Raw genomic sequence first — 12,187 nt, 5'->3', positions numbered from 1 at the left:
ATAGGTTTATGTAAGACTCATCAAAGGTTATTATGCACTAGATGTAAATCTGTGCATTATATGTAATTGTTTCTAGAATTTAAGAATATGTATGTGTAAATAAAAAGTATCAATAGATGTGAAGGTAATATTGTGTTGAAATTTCGATCTATAGGATTAACATAATGCTAAATTTAGAGGTGTACATTTGATTGACTTTCAGGTTACCAGTCCTAATAGGGTCCGATTAAATAATCTTAGGTGTCGTTTGGTTCACGGAATCCAACTTACCAAAAATAAGAGTTTTCCTTTTGTTAATAATTTCTATGTTTGGTTGGTAAAATCCTTGAAATCTTGAATTCCATAGAAAGTTGGCTTCCTCCAAAAATAGGAATTCTCATTTCCTTCCAAAAAGAGAAATCTTTGGAATCCTCCTCTATTTTTAAATAAATACTTACAATATCCTTTTGAAAATTCATGATTTCGACAATATCTCACCATTATGTATTTTAAATATATCATTGTTAATTATTTTATTTCTCTTTCATTAAATCTTTTAAATATATCATTGTTATATTATTTTATTTCTCTTTCATTAAATCTGATCCCATAAAAAAAAATTTATTTTAATTTTTTAGTTTTTAATTTGGATATTCAAACTAAAGTGTTATTTTTTTAGTTTAAATATGTTATACAATTTATACAATGTGAAATAATTGTAACTTTTACTCTAACGAAACATGACCAAGGAAACCAATGATGTCAGGAAAGTAGTATGACATGTGATCCAAACATTGACACGAAAGTAGTTTTCGTGGCACCCTCTTACCATTTCCATCTCCAAATCCAAATCCAAATCCGCAAACACCAACGAGCCTTGAATCTTGAAGAGATTCTTCACATGACCGGTAACTCTGTTAAGGGTTTTCATGGCTACCACGCTTCATGCAAACAGAATTAATTCTAGATTACTAGATTCTGGTGATGAGTCATCCGGTGTTACCCAATATTCAGAATATATAAAAATAAAATAATTATCATGTTTTTCTTTATCAAGTTATTATAGTATCAATTGGTGTGAAAGTAGTCTTGTTAATTAGAACAATCCCCAAAAATAGATTATTAATGTGTATAAAGAAAATTAAATTTAAAAATAGAAAATTTTAGAAAAATAAATTAACATTCCATCGTCCATTAAAACAAATATATTATTATTGTGTATAAATAAAATTAAATAAAAAAGTTAGAAAATTTTATTAGCATTCCATCATCCATGAAAGTTTTTTTTTTTTTCCAACAAAGTAATTTATTATAACTAGCTATGATTTCTGGTATAACAATCAGAAAGTATTGTTATTGTTGTTGATCATGAAGGCCAATCATGATGAAGACAACCAAAGTCTTGATCAACTTTGGGATTCAATAGAAATTAACTTATGCTCTTGAAGGCTTTGGTCTAGCTAAAAGCAATCCACTTCTTCCTTTCATTCTCTTCAATGGTTTGTGCTGCTGCCTCATCAATTTGGCGTTGGAGCTCACTTAGTTCCATGTCTTCAATTATCTTCCAAATATCCCTACTAGGGTCTAATGGGTTCTCCAACACCTTTTCTTTTCTTGTTGTTGTTGTGTTGATTGGTTGATTCACTTCCCCTAAAAGGTTGGAGATTTCATTATCCTGATCATAATAATCTCCCCAGAAGTTGAAATCAAATGCTTCCATTGCTTCATCAAATCCTGGGTTTGGCAAATCAAATAGTTTTTGATGGGTGAGAATTGAATTGTTGGAAGATAAAGATGGATGCATCTCTCTCATGCCCATGTTGGAGCTAACAATTTGGTTGAAGAATGGTTGATCCATTCCAATCACATTTCCCATTTCAATATCTTTTTTCTTCCCACCGGTCGAGTATTCGAGCATGGTGGTCCAAGAGGAAGAGGACGCGGAGGAGGAGGAGGACTGGTTTTGTCTATTCGCGGAGGAATTAGTGTCATCCTTGGATACTCTTTTCTTCAAGTAAGTGTTCCATACATTCTTGATCTCATTGTCAGTTCTTCCAGGTAAAAAAGATGCAATTGTTGACCATCTAAAATGTTTTAAAACAAATGTATAAAACAGTAAGTAAAAATTAGGGTATTATGCAATACAAGACCATACGTTAAGTTCTGAATAGGATTCCTAATCGAAAAATATATATATAACAAGAGTCAACTTATTGAGATTTGAATAGAATTCTTACTTGTTTCCCATAGTTTCGTGCAGTTTGATAATTATGTCCTCATCCTCTTTGGTGAAGTTTCCCCGCTTCACGTCCGGGCTCAGATAGTTAAGCCATCTTAAACGACAACTTTTTCCGCATCGTCGTAGACCTACAAAATAAAATATAAAAAAAAGACAGAAAAATAATGAGATTGCATATGATACAGCATGCCATGTAGACCAAAATTAAAACAATAGAACTAGTTTAGCTCCTTTTTTGATAATGCATCAAATCCTATGTTTGCAAAATTGAGGTGGGAGCTCCTAATTTGTATTTTTTTTTGCACTTTATTGGCGTAAGAAATTTAAATACATGGGTGTGATGGTTTAACAAAAATGAGATGTTATATTATTAATTTCTCATTAATTATAGAAAAATTAATTTGCAAGGGTTTTTAAAGAAAAATAATAAATATAGAATTTTTTTTCGAAAACCCTCAACTAAAAGGCAAGTCTGACTGTGTGCCCCATTTTGGATACGTGTTTTTTCCTATTTTAATCAAAATCCTATTTTAGGGGATCTATATTCTAAAACCACGACAACCACATTTTCTATTTTAACACCAAATCAAATGTTTTAATATATTCTAATATAAAAGAAAAAAGGGAGAGGGGCGAGAAAATGGGGGAGGATAACAATAAAAAAATTTTTTAAATACCGTACCATTGAGAAATTTGCTTCTTGGAATCGAATTTTGGGCACACATATGTCTAACCCAGTCGATTACCAACCGAACCACCACTCGTTGGTATAAAATACTTAATTTTATTTTGGGATAGTGATGCATACCCCAACTTTGGAGAATGCAAGTACCCCATATTGAGAAGGTTTTCTTTTGAAGACACTGATTAAAAAAGTAAATGTTTCTCCATATATATATATATATAAAAATTTCTTCATTACTAGTACCAAGAGAAAAAAGAAAAAAAAAACGTCTAGGTTCATTGAAAAAAAATTCGTCATATAAACAATCTAGAATTTTTCAGAAAGTAATTATAAATAGTACAAAGGTTGACACAGAGAGAAATTAAAAATATGTCAAAATTAAATAATAAACATTCATTAATGGATCACATAAAGAGAAATTAAAAATATTTGAAAAATAATAATAAACATTCATTAATCGATCACATAAATAATCCAACAAAGCGTCTAGGTTCATTGAAAAAAAAAATCCTCATATGAACAATCTAGAATTTTTTTTAGAAACGAATTATAAACAGTACAAAGATTGACATAGAGAGAAATTAGAAATATGTGGAAATTAAATAATAAACATTCATTAATCGATCACATAAATAATCCAATTATCAATAAACATTATTGATTGAGAACAAAATCTAACAAGCCTAATGAACACATATAATCAAAACAAAATTATCATAACCGAACCACGCATCGACCAATTAAAAAAAAGCAAATTTATCAGAACCAAAATTGTAGATCGACAATTATCATAATCGAATCATGCATCGACCAGTTTAAAAAAAACAAATTTATCAGAACCAAACCGTACATCGACAAGTGAAAATGATTTCATGCAAAACAAAAACAACCCATTTCAATATATAGAGGATCAATATATACCAGCTTTCTCCGGTAGTGTCCTCCAATTTGAATGTCCATTGCTGTGAACATATTCAATAAGCCTAAGGTCCTCACTAGGACTCCATGGACCTCTCTTCACTTCTGACTTAACACAACAAGGCTTCCTTCCTCTTCCCATCTTCCTCTCTCTCTAATTAAGACAAACACACTCACTAATTCTCTCTTCTATCTCTACTCACTATATATATGTATATATATATGGTAGCGTGGTAGTACTAGGTATCTCAGCTTTATCTACCCTAACTCATCCCAACTTAATTTGGCAATGTTGAATCAAATGTGACATGCATGGAAAGTATATCATTGGTTGTTTTTTTAACAAAAATATCCACATTTCTTTAAAACTACCCGTCAAATTCTTCTCACACGCGTTGACATCATTGATGACATCGCTAGTTTTTTTAAACTATTTTTTTTTCCTTAAACGAAATTTCAAAACCGTTTTTTCTCTTGATATATATATTAGATTTTGAAAAAAAATACATATCCGAAATTAGTATATAAAGAGTCATTTTTAATAAGATTTATTGTCGATATTTTTTATCTTATCATTCTTAATTATATATATTTTTTAAAACAATGGAATTACACCTTTTTCAAAATATAATGGAATGTATTAAAACATTAAAATTAGGCCTTACAAGGTGAAATCCTCCAAACATTATCAACCATTTCTCCTGAGAAATTCATTAACGATGTAGGTTTGCACTGAACATAATAGATCTAGTAGCAAAGGCCAGTCCAAATATTTAAAATTAGAAGACACATTCACCATATAATGTGTAAATAGAGGAATCAAATTCTAACCTAGCGGTTACAAGGAAGTTTTCCTTCTCTGGAGATTGTGAGCTCGAATTTTACTGAATCCGGATATAAAACGACTATATATTTTCTTAACACGTCTGGTTTGCAAGCTATTGCATGGATTCATAGATTTTACCTATTACAGGCTCAAAATTAAGGCAATATTATTTTCCATTTTATCACCTTCTAGAAAATTACAACTTAGAACTCATTAAATGATTAATGAATTAATCTTCCATTTTATCACCTTCTAGAAAATTACAAACTAAGAACTCGTTAAATATGATTAATGAATTAATCTTCCATTTTATCACCTTCTAGAAAATTACAACCTAGCACTCGTTAGATATGATTCACATGCGCAACTAGATCCCTTCTAACTTCTAAGGTCCAGGTTCCTCCATATCTATTCAACTAAAACCTCTCTCTAACAGAACGTACAGAACTACAACAACTACCCCCTCAAATCAAGACAAAATTGTACAGTTTCTCCAAATGCAGAAGGAAGAAGAAGAAGAAGAAGCTATTGCAGTAGCGATTTGTCCAGGCTTCAATAACTACTCGTGTGATGCACTTATAGAGGACGTGTCCAAACTATGTGATTGAATAAATCCTCCTCGCTCTGTTGCGGGTCGTATTTTTCATAGAGAAATCTATGATCAACGATAGAACAAGATCCATTTTGCATCATATCTAAGACATTCCTTTGATTGGGCCAAAGAAGCAATGTCATTTGATCATTATCAAATTGACTGCAATCTTTTTCTGTCCACAAGAATCCCACTAGCATGCCTTCTACTTCTAATAGGCCATGAACTAGATCAGAATCATTTTCAACCGAGTCCATAATAAGTGATCCCATTTTTTTCATCAGGTCTAGGTAGAGATCATAGATCATGTTCGACCAATCCGATAGAACAACTCAAAAGATAAAGAAGTATCGTTAACTTTTTCATACTCGTTTCAAGTTCGTTGTACTATTTGTACAAATATGAATTCCCCTCGTTACAGTTACATGATTTCTTCTTTATATAGATAGATGTAGGATCCATGTATGGTACAATTACTTAGAAGTACGTTTTGTGCAATGGGGCCCTTCCAATCTGATAGAAAAGGAACCCATGATCCTGAACCAATCTTACCTGGGATTGTAAATTTCAAGTATGTCTATGAAGAGCAGATCTAATTATATTAGTGTCTATAATAGATTTCTTCTGTCTAATACTAATCGGAATGGTCTCATTGGTAAGTGCTACAAGATCTTATACATTGAAACCCATAATTATGGACCCGAATTCATTAATATGGAACATTTTCTTTTCCAAATGAAATCCCCGAATACAGCACAACCGAATCCCAATTGTTATTCCCAAGTTTTGTCCATCCCTTTGATTATTGCTTTGGGCTTTTGGTGTATTTATCTCTATGGATTAGCCAATTGGCCAAAATTCTGATATGGCCAGATTACAAACATGCGGTAGAATTCTAGAAGACAATTTTTGGTGAATTATCCCAAAACTCATATACTCAAAAGAGCGGAGAGTGAAGAAGAGCCGAGAAGCTTGGACAAATCGCTACTGCAGTAAAATTACACGACTAGCTATTGCTTTACCTTTCCATAATCCGAACATTACACAAGAGCAATAATAAATTCTAATGATATTGACATGGACAAAGAAGAGCCGACAAGCCCAACCGAGGAAAGTATCCGAATGACTCATATAAAGCACGACAATCGAGAAAAGAGCATCTCGGTAAGGTTGACATGCCCCTTTGGTACTAACCGAGCATTATCCTCGGAGACTCGTGAAAAACCAGAGTCCTGAAGAAGATCAGCTCCATTTAAGAATGGAATCAGGATGAGATTGATCTTCCTGTAAATCTACCTAACATCAAGGAGAAGGGATCTTCTCTTACCAAAGTTAGAACTCTTACAACTCACATAAAAGGGGATCTCCTGCTACAGGTAAAGTATTCTAAACCCTACATTCTTGATAGCTACTTGAGAAATAGAGAGATCCAAGCACCAACCACTCGTAAATTGAAAGTATACTGACTTGAGCGCTTGAGAGGTCCCTCGAGCACATCCTCGAGGCCCCTTTTAACTCACGTATTCTACTGTGCATGCCATCCTTAGCAAAACCGGACATCCTTAGCAAAACCAATGACACTATTTGACATCAATCCTACCACCTATTACGTCACCAATACCAAAGACAATTTTGGATTTCATCAAATTTAAATAATATTTCCATCAGAATTTCTTAAAATACAAACACAAAATTAGTGAAGAAAATTTTATTGAGTTCTAGTGGTAAAAGATTAAGAAGAAATCAAAAACTTAAATAAAAAAAATATATTTAGCGGGAGAGAGAGATCTATCATGCATCTATTCCCTTTCTCTCTATCTCTTGGGAGTTCAAATGACATTAAATGTTGTATGAAAACTTTATGGATCAAATGTACACAAATGGTCTACACATCACACCTATGTAACCTATGAATCAAAGGTACGCAAATGGAACCCCCAAGAAAATTGATAAATTAATTGCAAGACCCTTTAATTTGGACGTACCAACAAAAATAAATATTACTACCAAAAAAAGATGGCATTAAATATGCCAAATTCAATGCCTTGTCTTGAACAACAAGGAAGACATTAAATTTGAGTATTAATCATTCACCTAAATAAATAATAAAAAAAATAGAATTTTTATAGTTATTTTAGATGATAAATTCATTCACCTAAATAAATTTTAAAAAAATTATGTATTGTCTAGAATTGTCATGTCCAATCACAATAAATTTAATTTTTATTTGGAAAAAAAAAATCCTTGTTTCGTAGTATTAAATACCATACATTTTTAGATTTTGAATATTCTTTGATACACCAAAATATTGCATCGGTTGGACAACCAGTGCATAGTGCACTGCTCCTCTCCCAATCCTATTTTAGATAGATAAGCATTTGAAAGGTATAATGACTTCCTCATCTTGGAAACTTTGAAGAGGTATACATCATATATATCACCATATTTATTGTTGTAATCAGGACTCTATATGTGGTGTATATTAAATGTTTTGCATCTTCATTTGCCAAAAACAGATAATAATAATATGCAGACAGAAAGTAAATGTAGAGAGAGATTTTTTTTTATTTTTGACTTTTATATAATTGAGTTTAAATAATTTTGGCTAAGATATTTTGTCCCTATTTAATATTCTCATTGAATTCCTTTTTTTTTTTTGAAAAAAGAAATTAATATCATTATTTTTTTCAAAAAAATTATAATACCTTGAAAACAAGTTCTTGGAGAGCCATCAACATCACTCGAATCACATGACCCCTTAATCACCAATAAGTTGGTAGGTGTCAGTCATAATTCCAATTAATTAGAAAGGTTTGAGTCACCACTCTCACATACACAATTAATTTCATGAATTACTCATGGTATCAAAAATTCATTAAAATCAAATTATTTACTTTCTAAATTGCAACAATAGAGGTTTAATTTAACTACCCATGAATTTCACAAAAAAAAAATAACAATAATTAAATATGCAAAAATATCAAATTATCGCCAATTAATGGAGTCAAAATAAATAAATGGGTAGTGTTAACGGGCGCCCTAAGGGCATTTGTTAAGGATTGACTATAACATTTCTATTACAGCATATCATGTGTGATAAACACTCTTTCACCTATTTTTTAAGGGATTTTTGGAGGCCGGTACACTATATTATACTTAATTGTAAAAAAGTGCAACCACTAAAACATCCTTTTAAAAAAGTACACTGTGGATCATCTTTTACCAAAATAACCTCAAATTTGATTTTCTCTCTCCACGAACTGTGATACAATAGTGATACTTTTAAATAGAAGATCCAATTTAGTGTTCAATTTATATCTTTTGCTCATAAAATGATGATACAAATGTTAGAATGTAAATTTGATTGCATTACATGTCTTTCTGGTTCAATTATGTCATTTTAGTGGATTTTTGGTGTTGGTGATACTATAGTGATACATCTCTGCAGCTGTAAATGTTTTTCCAGAACGAGCAAGAGATGTACAAACCAAGAAAAGAAAACCAAGAAAGGAAAAGTAATTAGGAAGAAGAAGTATGCATACTGGTTCAATTGTATCATTTTAATGAATTTTTGGTGTTCGTGATACTATAGTGATACATCTCTACACTTGTAAATGTTTTTCCAGAACGAAAAAGAAAGGTAACCAAGAAAATAAAATCAAGGAAGGAAAAGTAATTAGGAAGATGAAGTATGCATACTGGTTTAATTGTATCATTTTAGTGGTTTTTTGGTGTTAGTGATACTATAGTAATACATCTCTGCAAAAAACGAATCATACTCCACATCTGTCAAAAACGAAGCACAGCCCAGATTGAACAACGAAGCATAGTCCAGATCTGTCAAAAACGAAGCAGAGCAACTCGACGCAATCCAGATCGAGCAACGACGAAGAAGGCGATGAAGAGAGGAGAAACCCGGCCAAAAACGGAGAAGAAGGCAACAAAGAACAAATTCAGATCGAGAACCAGAAGAAGAAGAAGAAGAAGAGAAAGAAGGAGATAACTTTTAGTAGAGAAGAATGAGAGAAAGAGAGGACACACTAGAGTTGGATAGTTGGAGGGAGAAGAAGAAGGGTATTGTAGGTATAAACTAAAAAATATCTTAAGTCAGATGACCAAATTACCCTTAAATTACACTTTTTTACAATTTTAAAAATGTTCATGACATTTTAACAATTAAGTTGTCCAAAGTGTTCTTATTGCCAATTGTCTGATTTTTTAAAATAAATATTAAATAATAAATAAAATAAAATTCCACTAATATTTCCAAGCATTAAATATACCAATTACTTGTAATGCCTTCCTTCCATTGAATTCAATTATCCTTGCTCAGACTTTTCTCATATATACATCATAAATAAATGCAAAAACAATAAATGAAACATTTAATAGATCCCACCAAAATCAAACAAAAATTAAATCTCCCTTATTTATTAAAAACCCAATAATAATAGTAATAATAATCATAAATTCAAACATTTATTCATGACGTCCCATATATTGACATTTCTTACTCTTGGATATCCACTTTTTGTCTCTCCTCAATTCGGAAAACCCATCTCTCCTCTCTAGAATTTTAGCAGAAGGAAGAGGAAGAAGAGGCTTATCTTTGTGCGTGGTATGGCTGCGGATGTGAGTTCTCTTGTTCGGGTAAGGAGTGGGCATAAGGATGATCGGACGGTGGGGAATGAAGGAGGGGATGGGAGATCAACGGCTCTGATTACTCGAGACTTGCTTGGTTGTGGGTTCGTGAAAAACGAGTCCCAGGAGTTGGACTTGGATTTGCAAGTGCCGAATGGGTGGGAAAAGCGTCTTGATTTGAAGGTATTTCACTATTTTAGGGTTTTTATTTTCTTGTCTGGGTCTTGTTTGTTTCCTGAGAAAACAGAGGAGAAAGTGATAGGAAATTGTGTATGCAATGATATTATATCTTCTTTGTTTTATTTTCAAGTTTGATTCTTTATTTGTTATTGCATCATTGGGGTCGTAAACATTTCTGATCTTTAATGGACCATGCTTATGTTTCTTCTCCATTTTTGGGTTTGATTTTTATTTACTCTGTTTTGAACCCTGTTTGGTTACTGAGAAATTGATGAAAGATGAAATAAAATCAAGTAAAAATCTTTGGATTCATGGAAACCAAGAGGTAATAGAAGGATTTATTGAATGGACCACTGAGAGAGATCCTCTGATATGTTGAAGAATGAATTTATATTAAATTCTGAGTAGCAATTTAGCACCAGTAATTCATTGCATGACTATTTGAATTTTCCCTAATTTCAGTGTTGTTATTCAATGCTCATTTAGTGGCTCCAATGAATTCTGATGAACTCTTCAGTTTCCCATCACTTTATTGAAATTATATTTTTAAAGAAATTGATTCGTTTGCTTTTATTGTTATGTTGTTATGGCTCCATTTCAGTCAGGGAAGGTGTACCTACAAAGATGTAACTCAGCAAAATCACCTTCTTCAGCATCATCATCATCTGATCACAAGCTTCAAGATCTAAACTTCCCACCATCACCATCAAAATTCCCATTAAACCTATTTGATGAAAATTCTTTGGAGCTGAAATTGGTGTCATCACCACCACCAAGAAACAGTTTCTACCAAAGCGTATGCACTCTCGATAAGGTAAAATCCGCGCTCGAAAGGGCAGAGAAAGTAGAGCCTAACAAGAAGCGACCGTCGCCTTCATATTCATCTTCCTCGTCTTCAATCCGAGAAACCCTAGAAGAAGATCTTCATGATGAGAAGTTGGTAACATCATCATCACCAATTGCAGCTGGGTGTCCCGGTTGCTTATCTTATGTTTTGATCATGAAAAGTAACCCTAAATGCCCTAGATGTAACTCTGTCGTTCCAATGCCCTCGATGAAGAAGCCGAAGATTGATCTTAACATTTCGATTTGATTCCATATGATTGATGAGGATTGTCTAGGCTTTGTTTTTTGGGATTTTTTTGTAAATGATGATAGTTGGATTTATATTAGGGAAAGAAAAGTTATGTAACTAGAAAATGAATATGTTCTGATTATATCAGCATGATATTATTGTCAGGGAAAGAACAATATGTAATTAGAAGTATGTTCTGATTATATCAGCATAGTTTGATAGAAAGTTTGTGCTCTTTGTTGTTTTGTTACCATCCTTGATTAATATCTTCTATTCATGATATCAGGTTTTGTTTTTGGGTTTGTGATTGAATATTTTTTGGGATTTTTAGCTCTTAACAACAGATTGCGCAGAAATCTGTTTCAGGGATGAAGTAGTACTGTTCCATTGCCTAGGTTTCGTAAGTTCAAGCCACACAAACTGGGTGTATTCAGTCCTCTATGTGCTGCTGCCTTAAAAAGGTGTGTTGGTGTACATAAAGAGCATTGAATCCTTACGCAATCGACTCCTCGATTGACTTGACTTCACAGGTAGAGAGAATTGCACCGATCTCAAGCTTACGAAAAAATGCTGTCAATGTACAACCACCTTGAGCTCACGAATGTAATCTTGGTCCGCAAAACCCTCGAGCTGACAAAGATACTCTCGAAGAAGCCCTTGTCAAGAAGAGTAAGGTAAAACCTCGAGTCTATGAGCGACACCCTCTCTCAAATCGAATATAGGAAATAAAGCATACAAAGGACACCCTAGATCACAAACCTACACAAGAGTACGTACTTGAAACCAAAATTGACTCCTCGATTGACTTGACTTCAATAGGTAGAGAGAACTGCAACGATCTCAAGACGTCGTCGATCTACAATCACCTTGAGATCACAGAGATCCTCTCAGTCCGCAAAGCCTTGGAACTCACAAATTTACTTGGTGCACTTACTTCAGTCCTTTGGGAACTCAATCTTCTTTCCAAGCATATTTATCATCCTGCCGTTTCAACAATGGCTTCAAGCATTTCATGCATGGGGGTTGCTGAAAACCAAGATTATTTCTCCGCT

General features: G+C 32.9%; 2 protein-coding genes across 2 annotated transcripts; one reads left to right on the top strand and one right to left on the bottom strand.

Moving 5' to 3' along the window:
- Positions 1 to 1,435: 1,435 nt before the first annotated feature.
- On the bottom strand, positions 1,436 to 3,963 carry LOC119989701 (transcription factor MYB10-like). Its single transcript, XM_038835373.1, has 3 exons — positions 3,825 to 3,963; positions 2,217 to 2,346; positions 1,436 to 2,063 (listed from the first exon to the last, which is right to left on the bottom strand). Exons 1-3 carry the CDS (start codon positions 3,961 to 3,963, stop codon positions 1,436 to 1,438), a joined length of 897 nt encoding a protein of 298 aa, XP_038691301.1.
- A 5,794-nt stretch (positions 3,964 to 9,757) lies between these two features.
- LOC119988138 lies at positions 9,758 to 11,388 on the top strand. Its single transcript, XM_038833078.1, has 2 exons — positions 9,758 to 10,063; positions 10,662 to 11,388. The coding sequence occupies exons 1-2, from the start codon at positions 9,860 to 9,862 to the stop codon at positions 11,151 to 11,153; spliced, it is 696 nt and encodes a 231-aa protein (XP_038689006.1). The 5' UTR covers positions 9,758 to 9,859; the 3' UTR covers positions 11,154 to 11,388.
- Positions 11,389 to 12,187: the final 799 nt, after the last annotated feature.

The sequence above is a fragment of the Tripterygium wilfordii genome, chromosome 21 (assembly GCF_013401445.1).
Source record: "Tripterygium wilfordii isolate XIE 37 chromosome 21, ASM1340144v1, whole genome shotgun sequence".
Classification (NCBI taxonomy): domain Eukaryota; kingdom Viridiplantae; phylum Streptophyta; class Magnoliopsida; order Celastrales; family Celastraceae; genus Tripterygium; species Tripterygium wilfordii.
Note: the sequence above shows the minus strand (reverse complement) of the source record. Positions and strands in the feature narration are given on the sequence as shown.

Bases quoted from the DNA above. Each gene is read 5' to 3' on its own strand.
- LOC119989701 (XM_038835373.1), bottom strand. From the start codon at position 3,963: ATGGGAAGAGGAAGGAAGCCTTGTTGTGTTAAGTCAGAAGTGAAGAGA. The intron at 2,347-3,824 runs GTATATATTGAT...TTTATTTTGTAG, and splicing joins GACACTACCGGAGAAAGCTG to GTCTACGACGATGCGGAAAA. The intron at 2,064-2,216 runs GTAAGAATTCTA...AAAACATTTTAG, and splicing joins CACGAAACTATGGGAAACAA to ATGGTCAACAATTGCATCTT.
- LOC119988138 (XM_038833078.1), top strand. From the start codon at position 9,860: ATGGCTGCGGATGTGAGTTCTCTTGTTCGGGTAAGGAGTGGGCATAAG. The intron at 10,064-10,661 runs GTATTTCACTAT...GCTCCATTTCAG, and splicing joins AAAAGCGTCTTGATTTGAAG to TCAGGGAAGGTGTACCTACA.